At 42.8% G+C, this 12894-nt stretch overlaps 1 protein-coding gene across 4 annotated transcripts; it reads right to left on the bottom strand.

Moving 5' to 3' along the window:
• Nucleotides 1–744: 744 nt before the first annotated feature.
• ncln (nicalin) lies at nt 745–11876 on the bottom strand. Of its 4 annotated transcripts, none has more exons than XM_029499743.1 (15): nt 11615–11876; nt 10774–10964; nt 9700–9844; nt 9435–9529; nt 8550–8630; nt 8236–8339; nt 6696–6784; nt 6131–6270; nt 5587–5813; nt 4772–4859; nt 4642–4680; nt 4077–4240; nt 3250–3303; nt 2938–3016; nt 745–2120 (listed from the first exon to the last, which is right to left on the bottom strand). In XM_029499743.1, the coding sequence occupies exons 1-15, from the start codon at nt 11787–11789 to the stop codon at nt 2058–2060; spliced, it is 1734 nt and encodes a 577-aa protein (XP_029355603.1). In that variant the 5' UTR covers nt 11790–11876; the 3' UTR covers nt 745–2057. The 4 variants fall into 4 exon arrangements, with proteins under 4 accessions (XP_029355603.1, XP_029355604.1, XP_029355605.1 ...); XM_029499744.1 differs by having other exon boundaries at nt 4077–4237; XM_029499745.1 differs by having other exon boundaries at nt 5635–5813.
• Between the last annotated feature and the right edge of the window lie 1018 nt (nt 11877–12894).

Below are 12894 nucleotides of genomic sequence, written 5' to 3'. Positions count from 1 at the left end.
CTGACGGGCAGAAACGCCCTGCAGGTATTTCTTATAAATTGCACTGTAATTTATTAGTATTATTTTTGTTAATTAGTAGATCAAAATTAGAAAGAAAGGGAAGGGAGAATTTGGGACTTTTTACGACCATTAATTAAATAAAATCTGTTAGTTCAAAGTGTATTTTAATGGTACATATTTTTGGACCACTGGTTTGAACTGCAAACTGTACAAACGGCCCCATTCCCCCCTCCCGCCCCCCGCAGAAATGTTTGAAAGAAAATTTGATCACTTTCTAAAAAAATCTGACCACTTGCTCTTTTGTAATACGATTTTAATACCATTCAGGCAATGTTATTGTTTCACCCCCCCCATAAAATAAAACATGTCAGTAAACCAGAGATTTGATCCCTGTGATTTATTTCCATTCATTTCTTTATTTTAAATCACAACTGATATAATTTTTCTTTGCAAAGATCAAGTGTTGTGGATGAGGCCAGAGGAGAGTTGATCTCAGTGCAAAAAAAAAAAAAAAAACTTCAATAAATTAAAATCTCGTATGTACCACACAGTATTTCCCTCCAGCTGGTAGATAGCATCCCGTCACCGTGGCGACAGCAGGGATTGTGGGAGGTTACAGATCATGCAGTAACATTTATAAAATACAAAAAACATGGAAGAAAAAAAAAACAACTTATATATTACTGATGAATTTCACAAACTGAACTAATGCTGTGGATGTGTTTAACCCTTCATGGCTCTCTCTGAACAAAGACTGAAATCTGAACACGGCTTTTTTTTTTGGCCCACAGTCAGCAGAAGTTCACAGGCAGCACATGTTTTCAGCTGATAAAAAAGGAGTAAAGGGGGAGTTTTATCTCGCCGTGATGTGTTGGCGTTGAACTCTCACACACAGATTAGACAAGATGTTTGTTGCATGTGACCTTTCGTAACAGGAGGGCGTTTTATAAGTATGATTCTTTTTTTCAATCAGGATAAAAAAAAAAAAAAAAGACGTTAGTGAAAAGAAAAAGACAAACGTCACAGCAGCAGGAGGTCAAACCTTTAAAAAGAGGCTGATTTAAAAAGGAGGTGAAATCTGCTCACATTTATAGGACCACAAATATTAAAGCAGAGAGACGGGAAATTTCATTCATACAATAATTATTTGGCAAGGATGTTTTTGTCCTCTCCGGCTCAGTGAGTCTGTGAATTCACTACTATCATCACTACACACACACTACTTCACATTGTATTCAGACAGCTTGTCTTCTCCATAAACTCTGATTTGTGTTTGAGGAGTCATGTTCGCTCAGGTCTGCCTAAAAGCAGTCACTGGCTCTTTAGCTGCTGTGATCAGCCCTCAGATGTTAATAAATCAACAGAACATTAATAGCTAGTTAGGGTGATATCGATCTTTTAATTCATTGCACAATTTTTTTTTCTTTTATAAATTGGATATCAGGCTAAGACGGGAGATTTTGCTAACTGACATCTTTCAGGTGAAGTGTTAATGACAAATCAGTGACAAAAATAACTGTTTGCTGCATGAAACAAAAAACACGGTGTCAGCGTTTCCTTCCTGTGTAATGGAGACATTTTCACAAAGAGGGAGTTAGAAATTCCACTTTGAACTCTGCTGAAGCTTCATATCGTCGTGATGAACTCGTCTGTGATGTGAGTGTGGTGCCGTCCTTCTAAAGAACAAATTCTTTAACGTGTGGTCAGTTTCTCCCTCTAGCTGCCCGAAGAAACGTGCGACACTCAGTTTTTCTGAGTCACACAGGAAACAGAGGATGAGAGGAATGAAGTGACACAGCAACATCACAAACTCTCAGAAAAAGGTTTGAAACAAAACAAAAAGTCTCCTGACATAATATCACCGCTGTGCGATTATCGGAGAAGGATTCCTGATTATTCCGGTCCAGGAGACCACAAGGATTAAAGTCGACATCATTGTTTGTGGATTCATGACGAAGTAAATGGAGGCGAGAGAGAAGCTCGGCCGAGCTCCCGCGTTCTTACTGGCTAAGAGTTTTGGAGGAAAAAGGGGCGGGCTGGCAGGCAGGGGGTGGAGTTTAGTGGGTCTTGGCCTTGGGTTGGGTGATTCTACGGACGACATTGTAGAGGACCCCGAAATTCTGCAAAGAGACAGAGGTCGTTTTACTCTCATTTTTTTTCCACCAGGGAGGAAACAAAACATTTAAAAGCTCTTTCACTGGAGGACAATAAGAGACCACAAAAGGAAGCAGCAGGTTGTTAAGTACCTGTGTGAAAGGGGGGGCGGATTTTATATCTTACTTAGATGTTGTAGTCTGAAATTGGGATCACAGTGAGCAGGAGGAAGTTTGAAACTTCCCCATCTTACAATCATTAATAAGCTGATCGTTATAAATTACATCCAGAATGAAAACGCAAATGCAAAGTCTTGACTTAGTTTATGTTGTATTTTAATCCACAACTGTTTTAGCTGAAGATTTCTGGTTATCGTGGATGATTTGTTTTTTTCTCTCCGTTACTGACTTTTACAGACGAGAGAAAAATCTGATCAGCTGAACTTTTATTGGGCTGAACTGATTTTCTTTGTGTGATATTTAAACGATGACTTTATTGCACTGCCTGGAAAAGACATTAATTCAACTTCTCACTCCTAATAATGACACTTTGGCACGTGGGTGGATTTACTGATTCATTTTTTAGGTGTCAGTTATATTGATTATTTTATTGTCTCGGCTATAAATCTCACCAAATGTGGACTCAACATTTTAGCCAACAAACAAAAGAGATCAGGATTTTTCTGCAAGAAATATATCCCTTGTTTCCCGTTCATAAAAAAAACAAAAAACAAAAAAAAAAAACCGTGAACTGTTTATATTAAAGTGTAAATTATTCCTGAGAATTTAAATTCAGATGTGTGTGTCTGTACCGTGGTGCATGTCTGAAAGGAGACAGACTGACCTGGATGGCCAGATACATCATCCCTAAATAGGCAGCGATGCAGACGGCCAGCAGCAGGTCAAAAATAGCAGGTTTCACTCTGAGGGAGAGAAAAATCACATGAGGAGTAAGAATTCATTAAATCTCAGTAAGAGACGGCTGTTTTTAAGGATTTTCTCTTTTACAAACACGGACCAAACACTGACAGAAAAAAAAAAAAGAGCTGCCTCCTGACTTTACAGACAGCCCAGAGCTTTTACACAGCTACAGTAAATCAGCAGGAGCGGCACCAAGTTGTCTCAGAGGGAGGAAGATGAACTCATTAAACTGTACCTGTAAGCATTCATGGTCTGCTTCAGCTGGTCGTAGAAAACAAACTCTGGATCCCTGAGGAGGACAACATTAAGAACTGATTAGATCTGTCATATTCTGGGAATAAACAGCAAGCACACACAGGTGATTGAAGTTAAAAAAAAATATTTTAAAGCATCTGAACTCTGATAGAGATGAAATATCTTTGTCTTTTGTGTGTAACAGAGAGATCGTGGAAAAAATGTGGAGTAAAAAGTAACAACAACCTAAAATCATTTCACTGAATATTTGTGCTTAAGAGTTAAAATGTGATGAACACATCTGTGCCACAGATGGGGGGGCGGGGGGGCAGCTCGGGGTGTTCGCTGGATACCCATCTGTAAACACGGGAATTGTAAATGTGCACACACACCAAACATGGCCGTCACCTTTCCAGCATGAGTTGACCTTCAGATGTGTCTGCAGTATTCATCAGAGTGAAACTGCCAATTTATAGCAGAACCTGCCGCCACACTGAGCTCAGGGGTGACAGAGGGAGGATGGATATTAAAAGGACACATCACTGATCAAAGTGTCTCGTGTGTTGGCTGCAGCACTTTATAAGGCCAACAACCTGAGGATGAGACATGGCAGCTAGGAGCCCACTCTGTCCAAGTAACGACTGTTTTTGAAGCCAAAATAAGCTTGCTAACATTTACGGAACACACACCATCCCTGACTGAGGCTCCCTGGAAAAAAAAAAGAACCTCAGTTAAATTAACCACCATGGATGATTTAGCATAAACCGGTTTCATCTCCATAAACACAATAAGAATAATTACCAAACTCCAACCACGTTGACGTTTTACCTTTTGTCAGCTTTGACGTAGTGTCTCTTGACGTCCTTGAGGTAGCGTCCGAGGTGATACTCCAGAGTGGACACCACACTGCTGTCTTTGTCCACCAGCTGGGCGGCACGCGGCTGCGCTGTCAGCCAGTCCACCACCGCTGATAACTGCTCCTCCTGCACCTGCTGATGGGACGTGAACGGAAATGTACAGCTGCAGATTCACCACCAAAAGGCGAAACCATTTCGATTTTACTGCTCAGCCGGGAGTCAAACTACAATTAGTCTAATATGGTTACATTTTCTGGATGCATCTCTTCACTATACGAAGTATGAAGAATCCAGCAAAAGCTTTTCACACAATAATTTTAAACATATTCAAAAAGTCGGGAATGGCAGTGCAAAGAGAGTCCCAACTTCTGGAGGACACAGCCACCGATACATTCAGCGACTGTGATGCCAAACCGGAGATCTCATTCGAACATTTACTTCCTGGTGACATTTGAGTTAGCTGGATTTAAAGTTTGGATTTCAAGCTCAAACCAGTCTGTAGCAACATACTGTGTGGCTCATGACGAGCGACGTACCATTTGTTCTGTGAAGATCTGCAGGTCTCCGGGGGCGCCCTGAGCAGAAGAACACAAACACAAAATATTACATCGTGGAAAACCAGCAGAGCACGTTGTGTTTTGATTGCTTTTCTCCATCTCTTTATACCTTCTCTGTGAGGTTGTAGATTACCCTGGCCAGCGCTTCTGCTATCACCTTGGTGTTTCTACTGAGTTTCTTTACATCTACATGAGGCCTGTAAGACACAAACGCAGGTTTGCAAGATGGAGCCACACAAAAATCATCAGAGGAGAAACCAGAAACCAGAAGAGTATCCAAAGACAGGAGGCGACGCTCTGACATCATTATTACTGCTGAGCATCCAGAACTATTCACACAGCCCCGTCCTCCGACACCTCTCTCTGCTTGTTATAATACTGGTGTAACTGCTCAGACGTTTGGAGGTTCTGCTGATACTGCTGTCTTTTGCTGCCTCAGATGGATTGTTGGAGAAAACATTCAGCATCAGAGTTAGAGAGTTTGTGTGAGCGGATGAGCAGAGAAATGAAGGAAACTGGCTGCCAATGCTGATACTGAGTCAGGCTGCTACAAATAAATGCATGTATGAGAAACATTGGTACAGGTTACTGTAAAAGATTTACTAAGACAGGGAGATGAACAGCTGCAAAGGAAGATTAAAGAGAATGGGGAGTAGAGAAGAGGACTAAAGGTTTTACTGCCACCCTGGGGAGACATCAAACACAAACCTCAGGTGCCAAGAAAACCTCACAACAATGCAACGTGAACAAAAAGAGCATGAAAACACTGATGATGGGAATTGTGCTCTCGTCGGGGCCATAAAACACTTTAGTTCAGTAATGTACGGGGCACAAACAGGTCAATAACACTTCAGTAAAGAATGAAAGCAGCTGGAACAGAAACTTGTCTTTTGGTGATTCAGAGACGTGCAGTAATGAACCCACCCAGCAGGGGGCTCTCCCGCTCCGTGGCGAGAGGAGGGGGACACTGACCGCACGTCCATGATGCTGGAGCGCTGAGCCAGGCGGTGCGAGGGCAGATGAGACAGAGTGAAGGCCGGCAGCCGGCGGATCCCAAAGCGCTCGTGCTCCCAGGCCAACATGTCATCGGCCAGGTTGATTTTCTTGTGGACCATCGAGAACTTGACCTCCGGGTACTGACTACTCACCACCTTTTGGGGGGGGGGGGGGCAGGAAAAGACAGCGGTGGTTAAAAACTAAACACTCTGAACGAGTCTCAGAGTTTGAGGGAAATCCTCCCACATGCAAAGAGTTCTTATCTGGCAGAGCTGAGCTACAACATCACACGCATCACACGATGCAATTTAAAATGTAAAATGTCTGCAATTTTGAAAATGCTCATTTTGCATGGACATTTACATTTTATATATCAGGAATAAGTAGCTGGCTTTAATACAAGCGCCACCAGATAAGGGTGCATCTTTGTGCTTTGGTTCTAGAGACAGATCGGTCAGTCTAGTCCACCTACCATCTCCAGCTCCTTGAGCAGAGCATATTGAGGAGTTCCCTCCTTTGGTGGTTTGGACACATGGAGGTGCAGTGTGTCTCCGTTCCCCAGAGTGTCCAGACACAACACGAAGGCTACGTTGTCCTGCAGCAAACTGGAGTCTGTTGAAGAGATAAGACAGAAATAAAAAACAGTGGAAGAGAAACGAGGGCAAATGACAGAAATATAATGAAATATCTTCTGCAGGAAGTACTTGAATCAGTCTGACGAACACACAAATCTTCAGAAATAAGTCTGGACATGACGTCTTTGGGTTAGCTGAAGCTTTCTCAGTGTGACCTGCAGACCAGCAGTGGTCCACAAGTGATTTCTCGTGGCCTGTCACTAAATATGAATACGATGACAAATTATCTTGCTGGTGATCAGTGTGGGGCCATGGGATGTTTTCAAAAATCAATTCACCTCGTACGTAAAGTCAAACCTGAGCGGACCCTAAAATAAATAATAAAACTCCTCCTGCTTGAATAGTTATACATTCTTATATTTGTATAGTCATTAACTTGTATGTAACGACACTGAAGAGTACCTGTGTGGTCAAGATTCTCCTCCAGCCACCGTTTGGTACCCTGGTAGTTAAACTTTCCTCCACCAGACACAAAAAACAGCAGGTTGTATCTGGAAACACCAAATGACAGCACAGAAAAAGAAGACGTTATCCAGAGGAGCTTGATCTGAGAACACGCGTCTCATTCAGTTGGACTGGACGTAACACAGACTTTACTCTCCCAGCTCCCTGATACAAAGTCTGTACAACATCCAACTGAGCTGATGTGTGAATAGAAACAGTAACTGTCAGAGAATTTCCTTTCCACCGCAGGGAAAATACAAACATGCAGGAGTGAATAAGGACCATCTACATGAAGACAACCTCAAGACAAAATCTCTACCTGGAGCATCAAGAGAGGAAATAGTGCAACTTTTGTGTCATTTTCTGTCTACTGCACTCTGCCCAGGCACCAGTTTCCAAAACCAGGTCTACATTACAACATGAACCCTGGATTAAGTCCAGCAATCGTGCCATTGGGGCAAATAAACAGCATTTTAATTTATTTTGTTAATAAACACGGCGGCGCCGTCTGCTCAGAGCTGTGTTGCACCACTGAAAATAATTTAATCAAGGCCTTGCTGGGGAGGAGGACTCTCCACTGGGGGTTCCACAGAGGACACATTACATATCTCAGGACTTGGGTGGTGAGAGTCTGGTGAAAGTCCAGTTACTAACCAGCGCTGGCTAACGTGAAGGGTTGGCTTGCTTGGTGTTTAGCTGCCCATTAGCTCCACCTTGTCTGAAAAACTTCCTCCAGAAGCAATGAATGAAGAGGTAAGCTTTGCCGGTGGTCAAATTAATCTCTTGATGTTTGAAATCCAGACACAGTCCTGAGAATCAGGTCTTGACAATATCTAAAGGGGAATTTTCAAAGGAGAAGAATGCCTTTGAAATAAACATAGGCAGTAGTGTTGTACTTGTATGGGGGAAAATAAATCACTAGACATATTTAAAAATGGACAGGTGAGGCGAGTAGTGCTGACTGTAATGCCTTACAGACAACTCTGTCTTCTGTATTGCAGTTACAGTAAAACTCATCACTCGATTCAGTTTCTGAAAGATGTAATTGCCACAACCGCCCATTCAGCCATTGTAAAGTGCATATAGATAGAAAAATGACCCCATAACTTATCACTGACCGCTTTCAGTGTTTAACACAGTGGTGTATGATCTTTACAGTCAGCAGAGTGCTCTGATAATGGTCAACATGGTCCTCAAAAAGCATTAAGAGCAGGAGGCTTACTATAACAAATGTGCTCGACATAACAAATAGACTTTTAAGATTAACCAGTGGCTTCAGCAATCAATACTGCTACTACTGTTTCAATACACATGTAATGCAGAAAGTGAATGTGCAGCCTACTCAGCTTCACTGAAATGTTAACGTGAATGTGTCAAATAAAAAGGATGTGATGCTTTCATACCATGTCAAATCAGCTGGGAGAACCATTCGAGATTCATGAGACGGAAAAAGATCCAAAAACTCAATCTGAATGTGAGCGTCGGCGTCATTACTTACCCAGCGTGAGTCCTCTTGTATGTGTAGAGCTTTGAGAAGAGACGAGCCAGCTCCAATAACATGGACACTCCGCTACCGTTTGAGTCGGCGCCGTACGACAGCCACTGCGCACAACAGGACCAAGTCAGATTACGGCTCCGGCCTGCTCTCTCTTTACTGACAACTGTATTGAAATGTGCTACTTCCTGACCTCTCATTATACAAAGGTTAAATTAATTTACCCATATAACCAATTCCTACAAACATTTGCAGATAAAAACTTCTGATGTTACATTTCCTAACATTTTCTTTTAAAGAGGAAGAAGCGAACATACCGGGGCAACACCAAAGGAATCATAGTGAGCCACCACAACAATAGTGGGCAAGTCCTCTCCTCCAACTCCAGCCAGGCGACCCTGGTCAAGAAAAGACAAAAAAGTATTAAACCTGCTTGAAAGCTGAAGCGGGTCACAGTCACAGTTGAGCTCCTGGCCACAAACTTCAGTCTGTCTCCTAATCTGTTGCAGTATGACTTAACCACTTAGTCCCTCTCAGAACTACCTCTTTTCTGCTGCTTTATTCTGCATCCTTTCCCACTCAGACTGACTGATCTGAACCTAAGAAAGAAGAAGGCACAGAAATACTGACACAATAGCTGAAAAGGGACGTTCAAATGGTCTCACATCCAGCTAAATAATCTACTGTTTCAGAGCGGGAAGGTGCTGAAATGTTCCATTAAAAGACGTATAGTTTAAGTTTAACCTTGAGAACAAAAAGGTAGACAGTGAATGAATTTAAAAAAAAAATAAATAAATATATGAAGCCTCACTCTGGAAGTGTTGATCCATACAACACAAAACATTAAAACTTTTAAAGTGAGCCCTCCTGATCAAATCCATTTCAGAGTCCAAACCTCCAGGCTTCCGATTTGCACAATTTTTGTTCAAAGATTTAAGCCCTCCCACTTCTACAGAAAACACACACTATTTCCCTGGCATAATATCACAAGATTGACTGTTAGAGCTTCGGGTACCACAGGACTCTCTATCCTTACTTCACAAGTACAGACTAGCTAATTTGGACAACATGGCTGATTTAAATAATCAACTATTTCTGGTGAACTTAAAGGGACCAATACAAAAATATGAATGTTATTATTAGGTACAAGTACACTGACTTTACAGTATGGCAGTGAGACTATCTGACACTCAGTGTCTCACCTCTAAACTGGTGATGGCCCAGTCGCTGATGGCTTTGCTCTGAGCTCCACTGGTGACCATCTGGAAGCCGTTGGCTGTGGCGGTGTGCAGCAGCACTACAGGAAATTACAGAAAAAACAGAAAAATTAAGCTCCTGATTGGCGCCATCCATCTCAAGTGTTTTCATGCCCTGCAGGGTGATCGTCTCTTTTACAGGTGGTTTTATGTGTACACTGTGAACAAAGATCGCACCCGTAGGTGCAGTCTGCAGGAGACGAGGCTCTACCTTCTGCTGCTGACAAAGAGCCCTGCGAGGACGACGACGTCAGGGTTTGGGTGTAGATGGACAGCAGCTCATCGTCCTCCATGGCAAAGTACACAGGGACGATGGTCTCAGTTGCCAACATCTCAGGCTCCAGCTCCATGAACTGCTGCACAGGATGACAAGAGGCAAACATGTTTAACAACAGCTGCATTTCTTTGACTGAGAATCTGATGGTTGGAAAAAAGAGAGCTTCAGTCTTGCACGTTCGCATTTTCAGCGGAATGCAAAATGCACAAAACATGGTTGTAAGTTATATAACCGAATGAGTAACTCATCAGATGCCTACTTGCTGTTTTTCAGGAGGATTAGTAATCCCACTCATGGAGTGGGAAGTCAAAATATTCACAGTTGGTGCAGTGTGGTTCACTGAGATAGGATTTAAACCTCTGGTCAGGGTTGCTCATTGTGAACTGGGGCACCATCCACCCTTCTGTTCCTGCCACTGTGCCAATACAAATCAACCCAGAACCGATGAGCTTGAGGCTGACTGCGGTTCTGGGAACTCATCAGCCACTAAGCGGGGGTTTTACTTGTGAGCGAAGCATATCAGGTGCTGAGAGCTATAAGGACTGTAATGTGTCTTACATCTGAAGATGCATTCAGTTAAATGTTAAATCAACACTTGCTATGGAGGGGTACTTCCTCCATTGCAAGTGTCTCATTATCTCTGAAAGGAGGGAGGAAGAGCTCAATAGTTACAAATGACAAAGCACCTTTTGCACATTCATAGCACTTAACTGACTTTGATAGGCAGTGTGGTTCTTTTGTTTTTTGACCTGGTGGTTGGTTTAGCAATGCTTGTGGTGGCGTTGCATCATAATTTCAATGTTAAAAACCTGACTCAGTCACTTTCCTTCTCTTGCTCAATAAACAGACATTTCTGCTTGTGTGGGAAACTTATAGGTAGCCCACAAGCGGACAGGCGGTTCTTATGTGGTTAAATATAATCCTGTAAGCATCACTGAAAACAGTCATTGATTTATGAGGAAAAAATAAACACACTTCTTTATGTGACGGGGGTGTTTGCATTAATACCTGCACTATGTCCTGGGGCACGGCAGACATGTTCTTGGGAAGAGTGATGACCACAGCTCCTGCTGACTGGCGAAGGGCTTTCTGGTACTTATCATAGGAGAAGTCTGCCAGCCGCATAATAACACAGCGACGACTTAGTACCTCTGCCTCCACAGTACGGGCCTCAGTGTTCAGGATGGCGTTTCTGGTACCTGCAGATACCAAACACACACACACACACCATCACATCTCATACTGTTGACAAAGATCACAGAAGAAGGCATTTTCAGCCCGTCTGTGTTAGCTTCCATTCATCCTCATCTCCACACTGAACTGAATGAAGCCAACACAGTCACACAGTGAGGACACTTGTTTCTGTGCCTCAGACTAGAAGACCACCTCCCAGCTGTCACACCTGTACAGTCTCTAAATGTTCAAATAAGATCCAGTGAGCTCTCACGTCCTTTCAAAGTGAAACACTGTGAGGAGGTAACGATCACATTTGCTAGCTTACACTATGTCCTTCTGCAGCATGAATTGTTCAGTGCTACTACAAAATGAATCATTCCCTACAGGTTGTGACAGGGTCAAAGTGTTTGGGTTGTGTTATTGTAATTCCAGAGCGGACACATTCTTAAATGTGTAAAACCGCAGTGGTCCTGTTTTGGTCCTTGATGCTAAGCTACATTAGCAGCTAGTTAGCTGTAGCTACCCTCCGCTGCTGTCGTTCGAGCCGTTAGCTGTCAAGGCTAGTCGGAGTTAGCTGTTAGAGACCGACACGACCACGGGTCGAGTGGCCGCACTGGGGCTCACATTATCTCCGGGGTCAGAGCGGGACAAACCGGGGGAAGGGCCGACTCACCGTACGGCTGTCCCTGCAGGTCGTACTGCTGCATGCGGTACACCGTGAACTCATGTGCCGCTTCAGCCGGGAGCGGCGACACCAGGATCAGCACCGCGGGGATGAACACGATAAAGGTGAGGGGGAAGGAGGATTTGAACATGTTGTCGAACACTTCACTGGCCTCCTCGAACATTTTGGCGATTGTGTTGAGGGCACAGCTCGGGATGGAGGAACGTATTCAGCTGTCACCGCTCACAGACTCCGACAGCCGGGGACCGAGCTCAGCTAACCGTCGGAGCTACAGGCGGCTTAACCAGACCGCCTCGTCCTCTGGGCCGGTGACACGGAAAAAAACCCGAGGACACAGCTCTCTTTTTCTTTAGAGAAATCAGTGTGTCTTATCAGCTATTTAAAGGCGCGTTTTTCGTCAACTGTTAGTACGTTAATCACATTTTTCGAAGCTAAATCGTTGATGTTCCTTCAGGCATCTATTAGGACAGCTATACTTGTGGGCCCTGAGTTGGCATTAGCGTCACTAGATGGCGCAATACACCGTACCTGAATAAAACAAGACAATTATGATGATTCTTCTTCTTCTTCTTCTTCTTCTTCTTCTTCTTCTTCTTCTTCTTCTTGTTCTTCTTCTTCTTCTTCTTCTTCTTCTTCTTCTTCTTCTTCTTCTTCTTCTTCTTCTTCTTATTATTATTATTATTATTATTATTATTATTATTATTATGAGCCAGACAAAATGTTTAATAAAAATATATATATTTTTAAAAACTGTTGGCAGCACTCACCGTCTTATTTCAGTTTATGTAAGGTTAATGGCATTATATATTTTTTTCTTATAATTTCTTGTTAAGGCAGAACAGACCTCAAATAATAAATAACCAACAAGGCCATAACCAGGTTGTTAGAAAGACTGTGGTCTGCATAATAATGCCACCTGACTTATAGTTGGCTTTTTGATGTGTTTTAGGGTGTTTAAATAAGCAGGATCTTTGCAATAACCTTGATGCTGAAGTGTTACATTCCAAATTTCCCGAAATAATTGCCTGATGTCACCTTTCATTCATCCTGTTCATCTTTGTTCACCATATCATCTGACATTAGCTGACCATAAGCCCGGGGGACTATATCCAAAAAAGCTGTAGTTAGTACATGGCTACCCCCAAAGTATCATGTACAAAAACATTAACCTTAAACAAGAGAAGACATGTTTTATGCCACATTAGATATTTCAGGCTATTTTCCATCTGTGTCTCTAACTTAAGCGTCCTGCTGCATTATTAGATTTG

The sequence above is a fragment of the Echeneis naucrates genome, chromosome 4 (assembly GCF_900963305.1).
Source record: "Echeneis naucrates chromosome 4, fEcheNa1.1, whole genome shotgun sequence".
Classification (NCBI taxonomy): domain Eukaryota; kingdom Metazoa; phylum Chordata; class Actinopteri; order Carangiformes; family Echeneidae; genus Echeneis; species Echeneis naucrates.
This window is presented reverse-complemented; position numbering and strand designations above follow the sequence as displayed.

Excerpts from the sequence above, each read along its gene's own strand:
- ncln (XM_029499743.1), bottom strand. The coding sequence starts at position 11,789 with ATGTTCGAGGAGGCCAGTGAAGTGTTCGACAACATGTTCAAATCCTCC. Across the intron at positions 4,241-4,641 it reads AGATCTTCACAGAACAAATG|CAGGTGCAGGAGGAGCAGTT; the intron begins GTACGTCGCTCG and ends ACGTCCCATCAG. Across the intron at positions 3,304-4,076 it reads TACGTCAAAGCTGACAAAAG|GGATCCAGAGTTTGTTTTCT; the intron begins GTAAAACGTCAA and ends TGTCCTCCTCAG.